The sequence below is a fragment of the Thalia democratica genome, chromosome 2 (assembly GCF_965202585.1).
Source record: "Thalia democratica chromosome 2, ktThaDemo2.hap1.1, whole genome shotgun sequence".
Classification (NCBI taxonomy): Eukaryota; Metazoa; Chordata; class Thaliacea; order Salpida; family Salpidae; genus Thalia; species Thalia democratica.
In genome coordinates, this window is record NC_139166.1 from 80,578,962 (window position 1) to 80,597,570 (window position 18,609).

An 18,609-nucleotide genomic window follows, 5' to 3' on the forward strand; every position below is an offset into this window, starting at 1 on the left:
ATTTTAGTTCCATAAGAATTACAGTTGTTTACTTTAACTCGATTAAAAGTATATTTAGGTACTAACACTATTTAAAACTACTATGAAAACTTTATTTAAAATACATTTCCATTAAATGAAAATGTTCATTTTAAACCTATTAGGGATTTTTAGAATTGTAATTTTTACTCTAAAATAACAAAACTTTCAAATTCTTAACTACTCTTAGATCTCTAATTTATGCTTAAAGATGCAATCAAATTTTATAGTTGTTATTTTTTCAGCTACGGAAGATAAAAACACCAACTCAAGCGGGCGCCAATTTCCAGTTTAATTTTTTTTTCAACATCTTTACCAAACTGAGATTATAATTTTTACTTTATCAACTCTTTTACTTATAATTTCTTTTTCATCAGAGCATGGTGCAAGTTTTGGAAGTAGTTGCCATTTTTTAGACTTTTTTTTTGTAACTATTGTTGTTTAATAAATAATTAAGCGTGCTGTTTTATATATTTATAAAAAGTTATCGGAATAAGTTATTACGCTACTTTACTATTAATACAAACATTTTTAACAATCAAAATGTTACTGAAACTCTCAAAACAAAAGTGTATAGAATTTAAAAACAAACAGAATGTATGAACACAAATTAAAACATCAGTAAACTTATATTGATTATAATAAAATTTTTCCTGTATGAATTTCAAAACTAAAACAGGCTGTTTGGACACAAGTTAAAACTTTAAAAATTTTAATTGAGCAGTAAATCAAACTGTATTATACAGTATACAATAGTAGCTAAAAAAATTACAGGCATATGAGAACGAAAATATACTGAATATTTGCTACAAACCATTTTATCATTATTTATAAAACTGTCGGTCGATATTTACAGGAAAAAACTTAACATAAAATAAAAGAAGCATAGATAAAAATGTTTAAACTTTAGCTAATACATTTAACTAAAATAAGTTTGATTATTAGGAATAATGTATAAGAATAAATTTATCACGTTAAAATGTTCCAGTATAATACAATGGTGCACAATTGTTTAAACTAAAAAACCAGAGTTCGTAAAATTTTTAAAGAGTGTTAGATAAAAAAACTTATTTTTTTATAGAATCCAAAATCAAAAAAAAATCAAAAACTTTATTCAAAATTGTTTGAATTGAATAAATATCATCTCAACTACATAAAAAAAATTTGCAAACTGTGAAATATTTTTTTGCTATCAAAAACACATAAAAAAATTAATAAATTACTTTAAATCATATTTATTATAAACCTCTTTGAAAATACTTTTTTTCATAACAACCAATCCCCTTTGTACTTACTACTTTCCCAAGCTCACTTCGTTATATCGACCAATCACAATAAAGCTTGCACGACGGCGTATTTCCCGGTGACCATCCAATCAGCGTCGAGCATTGCATCTTCAACTCCCTCATCAAGTCCCACCACAACGTCAGCCTTTGAAATTAATAAATTTAATCAAATAAATAAAAGTTCTACCAACTGATTTTTCACTACAACGTTTCACTTTGTATCACACCCGCCTTATATGCAAGTTTTGAATCAGGGTTTCTCAATTTTTTTTAAGTCCCCCTTTAGAGAAATTAAAAAAACTATGGCCCCTCCGACTATATTTTTCCTAGAATTACCTTTAAATAGGACTAAGACCTTTTTTTCACTTTATCATCAACTCCAGAACATCTAGTCTAAGTTACAAATTATAGCCTTATGGAGCCCTAAATTTCTGTAATGGCCCACAAGAAGGTCACTTGGCCCAGTTTGGAAAACCATGCTTTAAATGTTATTTGTAGTAATTTTAATGTATAAGTTTTAAAATACGAATTATGCTTAAATTTCAATATAAGTCATATTGTTGTTAGTTTGTTTATTATTTGTTGTTAGTTATTAATTGTAATTAAGTTTAATTAAAGCAAAAATTTGATATCTTATTATAACAATGCAGAATCTTTACAAATAGCTTTCTAACTTTAATTTAAAAACTAATAAAGCTTAGTCAATTAATTTCATTTTAGTGTTTATTCACTACAACGTTTCACTTTGTACTAAAATAACCAGTAATTTTGTAACTACCTTCAAAGTCCTCAACGCGACCAGTTTGGTTGGGTGGAACCCCATAAGGCTGTCCTTGAACGGAGTGGTCGTGGGCCAGTTGAGGTCACCAACCAGCTTCCTGTAGTTCAGGTCACCTATTTGAAAAATAAAAAAATTAATTATTTATTTTCAGCTTTACTTGATCTGATAAATTTTTGCCCTGATTTTTACCGGAGTTTAGAGTTGTCCTCGAAAAACGTGTTTTACTTGGATATTTCATAAATGAAAAACATTTTAGACCTTACTGTCAACATAAAAAAGAAAAGCTGGTTGTTTGATATCAAAACGGCTTTACCGTAAAAAGAAATAAACAACACCTTTGAATATCAACAGATGGCTCTGCTGTAGCTTCTTGTAAAGCCAAGGTCTTGCGAAATTCATCTCACTGTAGGGTATTCCCATTGTGTAGAAGTCCAGTGTGTCGGGGTCGGTTACTATGGTGAACTTTCCGCATTGTATGTTGTGCTGCCACCTGGTGGTGATATTTATTTTATCAAATAAATTTTTTTATGCAAAATATTTACCAGATTTTTTTACATTATCAGTGAATCTGATGATGTAACAACTTTTTTAAGAGAAGCAACATATTATCTTGGAACAATTCAAAAATACCTGAGCCAACAAACTATTATTGCTTTAAAAACTTGAAAGCACTTTATTAGATATTTTTCAAATATATACTACCGGTATAATGAATACCTAATAAAATCAAAGATTTACTTTGTGCGATTTAAAAAAATATCAATTTGTTTAAACTGCTAATCTTTAAAGTAACTTTAGATTTGTAATAGTGCGGGTGAAAGCAACAAGCAAATTGTAAACCAAAAAAAAATAATATTTTTTAAAATTGTACATAAAAAAAAACACCACACACTCAAAAATAAAACAAAACAATTAACAAAGTTACCGAAAACAGGCAAGAAAATTTACAGTTGTTCCAACCTCTTGCAACACTCATCCACGTCCTCATCGCCCCACGACGCCAACTTTTCGAACATCTTGCCGAAATCACCAATTGTGACGTCACTGACGAACCACGGCATCAGCTTGGGGTGGAAGGTGACCTTTGTGCACAGCTTGCTGGTCAGCAGGAAATCGGCCAGCACCAGGTCCGTGAAAAGCTCCATGCCTGAGTTGTCCAGGATGATGTCTATCACTACTTCCTGATTGGTATTAAAAAAAAACAATTAACTTATTTTCCTGTTTAAAGATAGATTATTGTTTAAAATAAAGAAAAACCTAATTGTGCTTTTATCGAATTTTTTGTGCAGTATAATGTCTATCACTACTTCCTAAAGTTTGAACGTAAACTTTGTTTTGTTTACAAAAAACTTATTCATTTTATTGAATTTTATTATACTTTTTTCATTCACGAGTTGTCCGATTAATCAGGTTTGGCAAAAATATTTGGCGAATTGTCTCCAGGTTTTTTCAATTCTTGTTGGAAAACATTTAATAATAATTAAAATAAGTTACTATTAAATGCTAATTAGCTATATGCAAGCACAAACATCTGATTATTCTTTTTTTTAATTATTGCTATGTTTTTGGTTTTGATGTGTGCTTGCTGTTGAAAAATGCATATCATTTTCGCAAGCTTACAGGTTTCTAAATTACACGTAAACTTTATCATACAGAGTTTCCTCTCTTTGAGCAAATAAAAAGTAGTATAAAGGTGAGCTACATAAAATTTTGTTCAACAACTTGTTTAAGTAGTTGTACAATATGTATGCAAAAAGAAAAACTTGATGACGCTTCAATGGGCGTCTTTATTTAAATTAAATTACTCATCTAGTAGTAACTACAGTATAGTAAAGCACTTATAAAATCTTTTTTTTTACTCGTGTAACTACTTTTCACTTATTTTAGCTCACTTGTGCTTTTATAAACGTACAATTGTTTATAATTTCAAATTAATTTATATAACTTATTATATCACTCTTCTACCTTTATTTTAATTTCTCGATAAGTCCCATTTGTTTTTTGGGTAGAAAAATTAAAAGTGGTAGAAGAACAACTATTCCACTACTGAGTGAAAGTTTTAAAAAATCACTTTGTTATATTCTTTACAGCAAAGAAACTAAATAAGTTTTTTTTAATGATTGAAAAACCAACTTTAAATTAAAATATTTTACATAATATAAACAATTGTATTTTAAAGAGCTATGAAAAAGTTATACATTTTTATAGTAAAACTAGCAGGTTTTAAAAGTAAGATAAGTCAAAACTGTTCAAAAGTTTTTACAAGAAATAAATTTTACTGCCCCTTTGGATAAAATTTAAGCATTGATTTTTACTACGAAAGGAAAGTAGATGAAACCTTTGCTTGTCTTTAGTTTTTTTTTTCGCTTTTACTGAGCAGAATATGATTGTGGTTTGTAAAATACCTAAAGTTTAAAATCTAATTTGGCTTTAACTTACTCTTATTTTTTTTATCATATAAGTAAGACTTTATCAATATTGAATACTTTGCTTAAAAAATAAATCATAGTTGTTAACAAAAGTACAATAAAATATCAAAATAATTTTTATTTGTTTTCGTTATTACTGTAACTGACAGATAACTTTTTTTAAACCTAATTTTTTTCAATCAATACATATCTAGAATAAAATTTTAAATAATTTCAAACGTCATTACTTGTGATTTTATAATGAAGCTTATTACTTAAGTGCTTTACAAAAAGCAAAACAATAAGCTTAAAAAATGTTAAGTGTTTGTTTAGTAAGTTTAACTTTAGCCGTTGTACGTTTTATGACGTCAAAAGCAGCTAGTCAAAGTATAATGCTATCAACATGATTTCGGGCAGGTGGCTCGTTGGTCTAGTAGGGCAGGGTTTCCCAAAATGGGCGGTCCCTGTGGCAGTTTTAGTAAGCTGGGGGGCAATAATTAGTAAAGTGGCAAAAGGGGGGCAATTTTAAAACTTACACTAGATATTCTTGAGTTGCAGATGAAGAGAAAAAATATAAAATAAAAGGTCTTAGGTTTTTTAAATGGTAGTCTTGTTGGAAGGCGTATTAGCCTTTTGTAATTTCTTCAAAGGGGGCAATTTGAAAAAAAAAGAGTTTTGGAAACCCTGGTCTAGGGGTATTATTATTTGATCCCGGACAATCGCGTTCTTTATGTTAAGTAAAGCATTATTACGTCATAGAGCGGTTTCACAGGCTATGTAAACTGTAATAATTGGCTAGCTCAGAGCGTTGGACTCTTAATCCAACATTTAAGGGTTCGAGCCCAACGTTGTGCACCTTGCAATTGTTTTAGATTTTATTTTAACAACATATACAACTCCTTTTAGTGCTCCGTAAATTTTTTTGTACTTAACAATATTTCAAATTAAGTGTTATATTCAGAAAACAAATTTTAAATTCTACAAAATAGTTCATTCAACCAAATATGGAAAGTAAAACTGAGCATAGTGCTCAAACACAATAAACATCAACATTTATTTCAAGTAGAGTAACTTATAAATAGTTTAAACAAACTTCTAAAAACTTATACTGCAAATTAAAGTAATTATTTATAAAACGACTGAAAAAACGCGTTTTCCAGGAATTGCTATACAGACTGAACTAGCCGGGCAAGTTTAGAATTCAACTATAACTATAATAGTTTATATAGCCTATGAAACTGCTCTATGACTTAATAATGCTTTTATTGGCATCAAAAATGGGTTCATCCGGGATTTGCAAAAGGGACCCGGGACCTCTCCAAAGCGAGAATCATACCACCAGGGTTTCCCAAAGTGGGCAATTTTTAAATTTTGAAACTTACACTAGACATTCTTAAGTTGTTAATGAAGAGTAAAAAAAAGTCTTAGGTGTGTTTTAATTGGTAGTTTTTTGAGTAGTTTTGTCAGAGGGGCAATAGCTTTTTCATAATCTCTAATGGGGGCAATTTAAAAAAAAAGTTTGGGAAAACTTGCCCTACTAGACCAACGAGCCACTTGCCCGAAATCATGTTGATAGCATTATATGCAGTTTTACTAGCTGTTTGTGACGTCATAAAACACTTTGCGTTTCATTACTTTGCTAAGTTGTTACTTTGCAAATTTATTTTCAGCTAGAGGGTTTAAGTTTAGATATTAAATTAAGGTTAAGCTTAGACTTAGAAATTATTTTTTTAAATACAATACAACTTAACTGGGTTTAGTTCAAATAATTATTAAAACCATTTAAGCTGTTTATATTCAACATTTTTAAAGTTGAATTTTCGAATTATAAAACAAAAGTCTGAGTATGTTATTAATTCAGAAAAAAAAACTTTCGAATTTAGTTTAAATATAAATTAAAATGCTGAATAATTTAATATTAGCAAAAGTTGCGATTTTTAGTTAAAAATCAAGTATAAAACTTTACAAACCAGACTAGATAGTAAAAAATTTCTGCTTAAAATGTAGGGTTAGAATTGATTTCATTAAATTTTATTACAAAAAAATGTTTTACAAAAGTTATATACATATATTCCATATACTGTAAGATTACAAAAAAAATTATATAAAATGCTTGCTTACACATTATGGTACCATAAAGATAAATTATGATATAGTATTTTAGACTTATAACTCGTTTTTATTAAGTTTTACCAACTTTATTTAAAACTCATATATAACTAAGGAACGAATTTAATTAAGATTATGTTTATTCTGTCAACCTCAAACTTGCTTTGTAAGTAAAAACAAACAATGAGAAGTAGAAATTTTAGCTTTCAGGTTTTGGAAGTAAAATTTAGTGCTTAAATTTTAATCAAAGGGTCATAAAAGATTTTTTCAAATAAAAACTTCACAAAAAACTAGTTTAATTGTTAGTTTTAAAACTTTATTTTTAAGCACTACATCAGTATTATTTCTATATGGCATTTTAAGATAAAATGAGTTATATTTATACCATTTTTAAGAAGATGTTTTTTTTATCTTTTTTTTCTTTGCTGTAATAACTTTGAGAAAAATTATGTACTAAGTATCTTACATAGTAATGAAATCTGTTTTAAAATGTTACAACTTAAATTAAACTAGTTAAGAATATAAGCTAAAGTATTATGTTAAATACTAAAGAACAATATTTTGTCATACAAAAAAAATAAGCTATAATAAATCTATAAATTACAACATAAAAGATTTGGCCAAAGAAAGTTTTTTTTTTAATAAGTGATCTACTATTTTTAAGCTACTATTAGATAAGTATTTTGATTCGAATTCAGACGTTAATTAAACTAAGCAGTAAAAACAAATACTGTTTTCGTTTTTTATTCTAACTTTTTAAGAGCTTTGTACTTTAAATATCAATTACAAAACCTAATATTATTAGCACAAAATAGATCAGTGTACTTTTGTAAACAAAAAAATAATAAACAGTTTTTTCTTTATAATAACTACTCTTTTACTGAACAAAGGTAAAAATAAACAAACAAAAAAGGTGTGCAAAACAAACACCAACTTTTTCGTCTTTCAGCCCATCCAAGTACTCATAAACCTCCGCAGTGTTGTCAACAAGAACGAACTGCTGCAGCTTTTCAACACTCTCGTGTATTGAAGTCAGTGTGGTGCTGGTACCAGCCGACAACGACAAATCGCATTTGTTCGACCACAACGACATCTGTGTTTGTTAGTTTGTTTATTAGGACTTTTCTTTTAACGCTAACAAATAAAAGGGTACTTACTTACAGACTAGTTTTGTTTTTTAATTGTAGTAATTTCATTACAGCTCACTTAAAGATATATAACAAATGTTTAATTACATATGTATATTTGATGTTAATCGAGTTTTCAAAATTTAATCAAGGATACTTGTAAAAAGAAAAACTATTTTATTTTTTTATAGAAAAAACGTATTTTGCTTGTTTTCAGTTTTTGCAAAACAAGCAGAGCTACAAATGCATAAAAGTAAAAAAGTTACAAAATAACCACTCTGAAAAAAATTACAATAAACCATTTTACCTTCATGAAGTCGACGAACAAGTTCTTTCTGTTTTCCTCCGTACAACCGACACTGGCGAGCAGAAACCTCGATAGTTCGCGCATGGCCTGCTTGGAAGCATCGTACGAGGCATCCTTCATCAGGTGGAACGGGTCGAAGTTTTTCATGTGTTTGCTTTTATGAGTTGTAAAAATTTTGTTTGTTTTTTGTTACTTTATATAGTTATCTATCAGCTTGTGCAAAAGATCGAAATTTTTCATACATTTGCTGTTAAATATTGTAAAAATGTTGTTTGCCTTTTGTTAATTTATAAAAACAATTATCATCTTGTGGAAAATATCAGAAAAATTTAAGTTTTGTTTGTTTTTATATTATAAAATCAATATTAATTATGAGGAACAGATCAAAATTTGTCAATATTAGCATGTTTTTGCTGTGAAACATTGTAAAATTTAGTATGCTTGTTTGCTAAAGAACTTTGTAAAGTTTTAAAAGTTGCATTTGTTTGTTTTCACTGTTTAAAGTTCAGTAGCTTCTAATTTTTTTAGGTGAAGATTGCTGATAAAAACAATTAAGTTTTGTACTAACTGATAGTAAATAATAACTTTTTAATCAAAATATACTTTCCATTGATTTTTTTTACACACAAATGTTTAAAAACTAATAAAAATTTTACAAGACTTTTACAATGTCAGCTTTTCCTAGTATAATTCAATCTCATAAAAAAGGTATTAAGAAAAATTATGATAAGTTTTTTAAACTGAGACCCTAATTTAGTTTGTAAGCTTTTATTGTTAATTTATGATTTTGTTAATACGATTTGTAGCGTTATTTATATTATGTAACTTTAACAATGATGCCTTTTAAGTAAGAAAACAACTTACTGAACGTTTTGTTTATAAGCTTCACATTACTTTTAACCAAAAGAAGAAACATAATACTTGTAAAGATAAACAACATAACTTTTATGCAATAATACTACATAACAAACATTTATTTAGTTATGGTTGTGCGAACTTTCAACGAAATAAGTCTAGTTTCCTACATGTTACAAAAGTTTGCAAACATGATGTAGTGAAACAACAGAACTTGATAAAACAAGTTTAAATTTGAATTGTGCAAGAAGTAATATTGCTGGTGGCATTAAAAAAAGGGAACAGTACAATTCTAACCTGATCAAATCCGAGAACCGATTACTTACCAAGAGTAAGGGTTAGAAGTAACACTGTAGTAAACAAAACAACAAAAGATAGTAAAACAATAACATAGTAGATAAAAAAAATTGGATGGGAATTGTGATTATGTCTAAAAAACAAAGTCCTCTTTTTTTAAATCAGGCAAAAGGTAAAAGTTTATTACTTAAATCAGTGCCTTTTAAACTTGTTATTTTTTTGCGCTGAAATTTTTATTTTGTGAAGCTAATTTTTTTTCTTAAATGAGTACAAAGTAATAATATTACTTAAAGCATTTTAAGTTAACAAATGGCACTCGTCCTTAAATCTAGAATGCTAACTAAATTCAAACAATTTCTTTACATTTTATTTATTGTTTTGAGTTCAAAAAAATGTTTGTCTGTAAAACATTTTCAATTGAATTGTGCAAATTTTAGACAAAAATAAACAAAAGTTTATGAAACTTGAAAGAAAAGAATTTTATAAACTAAAATTGTTAAAAAAATACTGAAAGTGTGTTAGGTGTAACTAACTACAAGTAACAAAATAATACTAGCAATGTAGTAAAGTCAGTTCTGATTAAAAGGGCAATGTGGTAAAACAAAGCCTACCATTTATTATTAAAAATATTACATGTTGCAAGCATCTGTAAATTAGTTTGAGACTTGAACTGTTTAAAAAGAGTAACAACTACATTAAAAATTTTAATATTTTAAGTTAATGGGCCATATAAATAATCAAAACTATTATTTTATTTTAGTATATTATTATCATGACCAATGGTATTTCTTGATCAAAGATGTACTTTAACTAAAGAAGTAACAAAAAAGTAAAGTTCTAGTAATTGTTGTTACAATTTAAACCTGTTTTTGAAAATTCAAATATAAAAAAAACATTCTGTGTACAGTAAAGATAATCAAAACAAACTCTAAGAAACAGTAATTGGTGAACCACCCATAATTTTTAAAGTCTTTTGCTAACTTTTAAATCAAAATACACTTAAATTATATTATTGTTTTGTAGGACTTAAAGTGTAAACTTGTTTCATCAAAACAATAAAACTTGCAAATTTTTGTATACCTGTGTCTACTATTTGAAAAAATTGTCAGATTAAATAAGCAATGTATTTCTAGGTCGAATATTAGAATATGTTTACAGCAAAAAAACTTTGGTTTTTATCTTGATTTATGATAGTCCTGAGTAAAATCAACTAACTGGTAAAAAATTAAAAAGAATTTTGATTTTACATTTAAATTATTTATTATAAATATTCTTTGATTGAAAGAGTTACAAAGCTCTTTCAATCATTTTTAGATTTCACAGTTTTATTATTTGTCATAGCTTTTAGCTCTAACAATTACTTTGTTAACTACAAGCAAAATTGTACTAACATTTTTCAAATGGCTTTAGTTTAAGGCAAATGGTAGTAAATAACTTTTATTTCAAAGCTTGTCTGATTTTTTACATTGATATCTACGGTAACAGTTGATTTTTTTTATTGGTTTAAAAAATTAAAAGTAAGTTTTAATATACAAGTGATCAAAGACGGAGAGTACAATAGGTTTCTTGTGAAAGGAATAAGCTAAAAAGGATTTTTAAAAAAATTCATAATAGTTTGTCTTCTTGATAGCTTTTAAAAAACTATTTAAAAATTTCTGAATCTTATCTTTAATAAATTAAAAACAATTTGTAGAAAACTTTTTTTTTTTGCTTTTCAAAAATAAGCAAAAGATATTCTACTGTTTTTTAATAATCTTAGTTCTTTATCGAAATATCTTTATTCGAAATAAAGGAACTAAAATTTCTCGACAGTTTTCAGTAAAATGCTTTACAAGCGTAGAATACATATTTTAAATTTTTTTTTTAAGAAAATTAGCCAAAAAAAATTCTCTTCCATACGTTTGAATTGAAATTTTCTTAAAAATGAATATAAATATGTCTGAATAGAAAAAATATTTTTTTTGTTTAAAACAAACGGTTCATAATGTATAAATATAGTTTATAGTCAAGCTTACTCAAACTAAGTTAGTGTTAACTTTGGTAAAAAAATGTCATACCCTCTATTGCCTTAAAAGCTAACAAAAAAATTAAAGACAACATGATTATCAAAAAAAAATATTAGCTTTGTACATTTTACAAAGTTATTAACATTTTAAAATTTCAATAACTTTAAAACGTAATCAAACTAAACATTCAAAATTATTAAAACCATGCAACTAACCTACTTATTAAGCAGTAATACAAATATCTGTACAAATAACATTCAACGTACAGCCAGGGTGCGCTGAACCATGAAGCTTCTTTGCCATTCTTTTCACTGTAAATTAAGCAAAAATAAATAAGTAAAAATCAGGTAAAATAGGTAAAACTAATAACTTAAAATATTTATAAAGTGTTAATACAAAAAGTATTGATCAGCTTCATTTAATATGTACCTTTTAATTTTCTAAACACAAAATTATGTTTTTTCAATTATGTATTTTATTTTTCAAGAATTTATGAACATATTGTTTCTGTAAAAATTCTCAATCACCTCTTTGATAACAAATTATTAACTAACAAACAGTTTGGTTTTGTCCCAAACCGCTCATCAACTATTCAACTGTTAACATGCTTACATTCTTGGTTAGTTGCTTATCTCAAAAATGAATTTACCAAGGCAGTTTATACGGATATTCAAAAAGCCTTTGATTCAGTATCACAAAACAAATTATTAAATATTTTAAATCAGTATGGGCTACATGAAAGCTTAATTGATTGGTTTGATAACTTTTTAAATAACAGATCACAAAGAGTACTCATCAATAATACGCTTTCTTACTCTTTAACAATCTACAGTGGAGTACCACAAGGTGGTTTAGTTGGTCCCCTTCCCTTTTTAATTTATATTAATGATATTTATTACAACTATCTTTAGATAATATTTACATATGTTTAAAAACAAGAAAGCTAAACTTAAATCCTAGCAAATGTAAAATTCTAACCATTAACAAAAAAAATCTTCTCCAACTGACCTCTTAATCAATAACATCAAGTTACCAGAAGTTAAAGTTTTAAAAGACTTGGGAATTTATATTTCCAAAGATTTAAAATGGAATGAACATATCAACTATTTATATAAGATTGCAAAAACTACATGCTATTAAATATTAAAAAGTTTTAAAACAAACTCTGCTTCAATTCTGACAAAACTATTTAAAACATACGTTCGCCCTAAACTTGAGTTTAGTACCCAAATTTGGTCACCCCATTTAGATTTTAATAAAATAGAAAGGATTTTAATAAAATTGAATCTTTGCAAAGGAGTTTTACCCGTCATATTTGTAGTCGTTGCAACATATCTTACACATCATATAATGATAGAATGATTAAATTTGGCTTGAAATCACTGGAATATAGAAGATGGGAATATTATCTGTTAACTCTTTACAAAATTATCAATGGCAAATATAAACGTTTTTTTAACCAGTTTTTTAATTTTTCCCAAAATAAATTTCAACTAAGAGGAAATAATTTGAAAATAAAATGTAAACATGATTTTCAAAACAGTCAGTGGCAAGGCGAATTTTTTCACAGAGCAAAAGCTATGTGGAACAGACTACCTCAATTTATTTTATGTATTTGATTTAAATACAATAAATACCAGTAAAATTCACTAATTTTCCACTATAAACAAAAGAAAAAATATTCGTTTCCCTACGCCTCCCCCTACAAACTATTAGTTTACTTATTTATTTTTTAATTACGAATTTTGTTTTATAAGCGATGATTTTAGAACAAACTTCTTTATTGTGTGTACTAAGTAATATATAAGTTTAAATTTTTTGAAATTTTTGAATTGAATTTTTAATTTAGTTCATTTGTATATCATATTGTGTTTAACTTTGTGTTTTCATTTAAATTATGTTTTTATGTATATATATAATTTATCTTAAAGTTTTGAATATAAGTTTATTTTCTTTTTCTCTTTTTGTGTGTCCTGTTTAAGTGGCTCAGGTTTTGATGCCTGAGTCCAACATTGCACAATAAACAATTTAATAGTAATAGTAATACAAAAAGTATTGATCAGTTTTATTTAATATGTACCCTTAAATTTTCTAAACACAAAATTATATCTTTACAATACTTGTACAATATGGTAATCATTTTTACAGTATAGTACAAGTTTTTACTTTAGTTTTAAATTTATAATAACTTTTAGCTCTAACAGTTAATTTGTCAATTACAAGCAAAATTATACTAACATATATTTTTTTAAATGGCTTTAGTTTAAGGCCATTAGAAGTAAATATCCTTTTTTTAAAAGCTTGTCTCATTTTTTACAATAACATCTACGTTGGTAAAATAAAAAAGTAAAATAGGTAAAACAAACTAACTTAAAATATTTATAAAGTGTCAACACAAAAGGTATTGATCAGTTTCATATACCCTTAGTTTTCTTAACACAAAATTATATTTTTACAATACTTGTACAACATAGTATTCTTTACTTTATTTTTGTAAGAATGAGTTTATTTTTAATATGCAAGCAAAAAAAATATATCTTAATAGTAGACTTATAACTATTTTTTTAGCTTTTTGATTAACACATACACTATTCTGCATATAAGTAAAAGTAAAATTATATAAAAAAAAATAAAAATTTAAATAAATTTCAAAACAACATACTTATAGTTGAATCTCAAATTAGTACACTCACAACCTTTTTTCTAGCTTTAAAAAGTACAACAATGTAATACACTATATATACATTTAAACATGACTTTACTATAAACAAACAGAGTTGCAAAATGTTTTTGGCAAATTTTCTCCAGGTTTTTTTAAATTACAGGTTTAAGGGTCTACTTTTAGTTTAAAATTCAGTAAAAGGTAAAAACTGTTTTAAATAGTATTACAACATTGAAAAGATATTGTAAAGCTTCTTTAAATGTGTTTTAATAAAAAAAATGGTAATGACAAAAAAAAATCTATACAAAAGACTTTTTGTGTCAGATGGATATTTTACGACTCCAATGGTAAAATATGTTAAAGTTTCAGGTTTTTAAGAGTTTTTTTCAAAACTCCAGCTTTTTTAGTGACTTTTCTCCCAAATTGCAAGTTTTTTTCAAAATTTCTTTAATTCCAGGATTTTTAGCCTAAGTTGTCAAATTTCAAGTTTTTCAAGGATTTACCAGGATTCAAGGTTTTTTGGCAACCCAGAAACAAACCTTAGGTAAAACTACAAAAGATAGTTTTTAAATTTTTTCAAACTTACTAGTATTTCACTCTCAATTCCACCCACTCATTACAGTCAACAAACTCATCTAGAAGCGGTTCAATTGTCTTGTCCGTCATCACCCGGTTTCTCAACCTTGACAGCTTGCCAACCACTTCAATACCGTCTTCTCTGCCTTCCTGCGTATTTTGTAACTAGTTAGATACTATGATTCTTTACTACAAAACTGTTGAACACCATAGATACTACAAGTTAATTTATTATTTATAGTTAGAATGTTAGTTTAATTCTTTTTTAAGTTATCTATAGATTATTTAATGTTTTTTATTTTCATTATTATCATCTCTACCTTTTACTATACTTTATTTAATAATAAAATGGTCTTGATAATAAAAACAGTATAACTTATTTGTAAATACTAAATAAGTAAAACAGTATAACTTATTTAGAGACAAATACATACAAATAAAACAAATATTTAAATATTTTACTTATGTGTTTAATGAACATTATTAAGTTATGAACTCCTTTATAAATTATTAATGTTTCAAAGAAATATACCAGCATTTATTAACTATTTACAGTGTATTTGTACTGTTTAAAAACATTTAAATGTAGCTGTCACGTGTTAAATAAAAACATTTTGATACTTTGTGTTTTTAAAGTTCAAATTCAATTAAAACTTATATTAGATATTCTGAAAATCTTACCCAAAAAAACCTTTAGATTTCTGAAATCTAAAAGAGTACTAAAGTCATGAAAATTTTTGATCTTTTAAACAGCTATATAAAAAGTGCTTTATACGTTTTAAAAAGTTCAGAAGCAAATATAACTATATTTCTTTCCAATCCTAAACCAACACTGCTTAATGATGACAAATATATAATCAATGGCTTTATTAAATGAAATACTTTTAAGTAAAACTACTTATTCAATTTTGTTTGTAAGCTTTTTGTGTGTTCTATAGTTAAATTATCTAATGGGACTTTTATAATTTTTATACAAAAATTAGAATATAAATGATGAAAAAATTACTAGTTAACTGACTACAAAATTTTATCTTAATTAAAGAAATGAATAGCCTAAACTTACTTCACCATGTTTGTCTTTTAAATTTGAAATTTCCCTATGACATGAATCCACTATTTTGGCAAGTATTTCTGGCAGGCGTTTTGATATGGTTGTATAAGCAAATGAGCTTAAATATTGTTTTAAGTTAAATATACCATTTAAAACTACATTACAAGAAATAATTGACGTCTTTCTATAGCAAATCAGCGATGTATAAAATATGTATACATATTTATGAATTTTATTTAATATGTTTGTATTTGTTTTTAATAACTCATCTCAAGAAAAAATACTAAATTAATTTTTTTAGTAAAACTTTAGGTTTTTTCACACAGATGTGAATAAATTATATATATGAGTTGGAATAATATCCAGCAAAATCTTTTAAAGTATATGGCAAGGTTTCCAAAACTTTTTTCAAATGGCCCCCTTTAGAAAAAATAAAAAAAGCCATGCCCCCTTCAACAATATTACTCATAAACTACCATTAAAAGCACCTAAGACCTTTTTTTTTTTGCTCTTTATCAACAACTACAGATAATCTAGTGTAAGTTTCAAATTATTACATTATGGCCCCCTGTGGTTCCTTAAGTGCCCATGCACCACCCCCCCCCCCCCAATTTGGCCTCTTTGCTGCTCATGGCCCACTTTTGGAAACCCTGATGTAAAGCCTTTTTTTTTGACCTTATCTTTTATAAAATATATTTTTTTAATGTATAGCATAAGGAAACATTAGTAGAAAAACAATTCTGACTATGTACTTTTATAACCAAACTAAAATATGATAGTAAAAACTATTTAATCAAAAGCACTGAGTTGAAAATTCAAACAATTTTGTTTTTTAATTTTTTACCGAGTATATATTAATAACGTTAAATATAATCATAAGCTTTCATAGATTTGTGAAACAACATTTTACTTAAAAACAAAATATTTATTACATTAACTTAATACTAAAATAATAACTTAAATTAATCTCAGTAAGTTACTTTCTGGGAATTTTACAAAGAAAGCAATGTGCAAATTAAAAAATAATAACTGGTCAAATTTGTCACCAGCTTTGATAGTTTGATTGAATACTTCAACCAATTATTGTATAAATACTGGTCACTCATGTTACAAAAGTTAGGTTCACATGTCACTGAATTGTATTATATTTTTTAAATCCATTTTACGACAAACAGGGTTGCCACTCATTTTTTCAAAAATTTTCCAGGATTTTCAAATTTCTTCCAGGTTTTTAAAAGTACACATTTTTGGGTTTATTTTTAGTTTAAAATTAAATTTAAGGTAAGAAACAGTGTTAAATAGTATAAAATAATTGAAAAGATACTGTAAAGCTACTTAAAATAAGATTTTTAATAAAAAAAATGTTTGGTGATGACAAAAATTTTTTATCTTTATGATAAATGTTTTGAGTCAAAGCGAAACTTTATTACTGAACATGTTAAAATTCTTAAAAATTCCAGTTTTTTCCAGGTTTTTTGTTCAGAATTCCAGGTTTTTCCAGGTTTTTTTCAAAATTTCATAAATTCTAGGTTTTTCCAGGTTATTTTTGCATAAATTGTCAAATTCCAGGTTTTTCCAGGATTCCAGGTAAAGTGGCAACCCTGTACAAAGTGGGTCACTGTTTTTTTTAATCTTCCATGTTTTTAATTTTTATTTCAAGTTCTTTTTAATTGTGTTTTTACCCTTTTTTTAACTAAAACTAAGGTTTAAAAAAAATTCAATAGTTTTAACCTACTGAAAAGAAACCATAATTAAAATAAAACTATAAACAATATATAATAACTTTATTGTACTTAATAAATACAGTACTATTGTAATTTAAGTTTTGAATTTTTTATAGAAAAGTTTATCAAAGTTACAACTTTTACATGATTTTGTTTTTAATTTAATTTTTTTTAGGCTTTTTTTATTTTAACATCAAATTTCAAGTTTTATCCGACTTTTCTTTGTGTTTGTGTTGACCTTTTTAATTTGATCTTACAATGTAAAACTCATTGATTTTTCAAATATGTCATTAGGATCCCTCCATCTCCGGGTTTTCAAGGTATTTTCAGGTTTTCATGTAAAATGGGCACCTTGTTGCTAAATAAAAACTTTAGTAATAAAGAAAACTACTTAGTTGTCACATAAAAAGAATTAAATTTTCCAAAAAGATTTCAGAGAAAAATTAGTTTATTATTGATGAAATTGTTTTATATAATTTGCAAAAACAACTTTAACTTATGAAATATTTTGAACATTTTTGATAAGTATGAAATTAAATTTTTAACATGGGTACAACTAAAACTAAAAAAAAAACTATTACAAATGAAATATATTGGTTTGGAGAAAAAACTTTGGGTAGTTGAGCTACATAATATTTGCTTGCAAGAGCAATTGAAATTGACTGTTTACTTTATGTATAAATTTTTATTCTCTCTCCTTGTATACTTTTAGGGAAAAACCTCTTTAAATTTATCAACACAACACTTATTAAGTTTTTTAGTAACTTGCAACCATAAGTCTAATAATTTTTAATAACTTGGTCACAACTTTTTTTTAGGTTACCTGCTTATGGTAATCAGAAAGAGTTTAAACTTCTTAATAATCGAACTTGTAATCAATATTATTGCTGTCAAAACACTTACTTCAATTTTATATTTGTTAACTAAATGTGTCATTCATTTTTATTCAAAAATTAAACACCATACATATGTAGCATAGTTACTGTCCTGGACAAGGCATTAAACTGTATCCGTGGTGTATGACTTAAAAACCGAAAGATTTTTTGTTTACCATGTCCTTAGAGTAAATTTTATTTTTTGAGAGCATTTTTTGTTGTTACTAACTTTAATTAAGTTAAATAATCAAGTTTAGCAATGTCACAAAAGCTTTCTGGAAACACTATTAGGTAGTAATTATTTACTAGCATAAAATACTTCTTAAAATTAAATTTAACATTTACCCTTTCTTTGAGGCAGACAATGGTTCAGGAATACTTTGTGGCATCTCAAGGTGACAAGGAAGAAAATTAACAATGAACAAGATGAGTAAAAAAAACTGGTTAAACAAGAAGGAAATCAAAGCTGTAACTTTTTGTGTTAGGGTATTAACCTTTAAGAGCACACTGTCTATAAACTTTAAAAA

At 26.4% G+C, this 18,609-nt stretch overlaps 1 protein-coding gene across 1 annotated transcript; it reads right to left on the minus strand.

Annotated features, from left to right (window-relative positions):
• Nucleotides 1–847: 847 nt before the first annotated feature.
• Nucleotides 848–18,499, minus strand: LOC145829238 (damage-control phosphatase 1-like). The gene is made up of 10 exons (XM_082936981.1): nucleotides 18,428–18,499; nucleotides 15,496–15,601; nucleotides 14,443–14,582; nucleotides 11,410–11,505; nucleotides 8,037–8,190; nucleotides 7,537–7,695; nucleotides 3,046–3,266; nucleotides 2,421–2,575; nucleotides 2,083–2,198; nucleotides 848–1,449 (listed from the first exon to the last, which is right to left on the minus strand). The coding sequence occupies exons 1-10, from the start codon at nucleotides 18,469–18,471 to the stop codon at nucleotides 1,348–1,350; spliced, it is 1,293 nt and encodes a 430-aa protein (XP_082793107.1). The 5' UTR covers nucleotides 18,472–18,499; the 3' UTR covers nucleotides 848–1,347.
• Between the last annotated feature and the right edge of the window lie 110 nt (nucleotides 18,500–18,609).

Bases quoted from the DNA above. Each gene is read 5' to 3' on its own strand.
- LOC145829238 (XM_082936981.1), bottom strand. From the start codon at position 18,471: ATGCCACAAAGTATTCCTGAACCATTGTCTGCCTCAAAGAAAGG. The intron at 14,583-15,495 runs GTAAGTTTAGGC...CAAAATACGCAG, and splicing joins TAAAAGACAAACATGGTGAA to GAAGGCAGAGAAGACGGTAT. The intron at 2,576-3,045 runs GTTGGAACAACT...TATCACCACCAG, and splicing joins GTGGATGAGTGTTGCAAGAG to GTGGCAGCACAACATACAAT.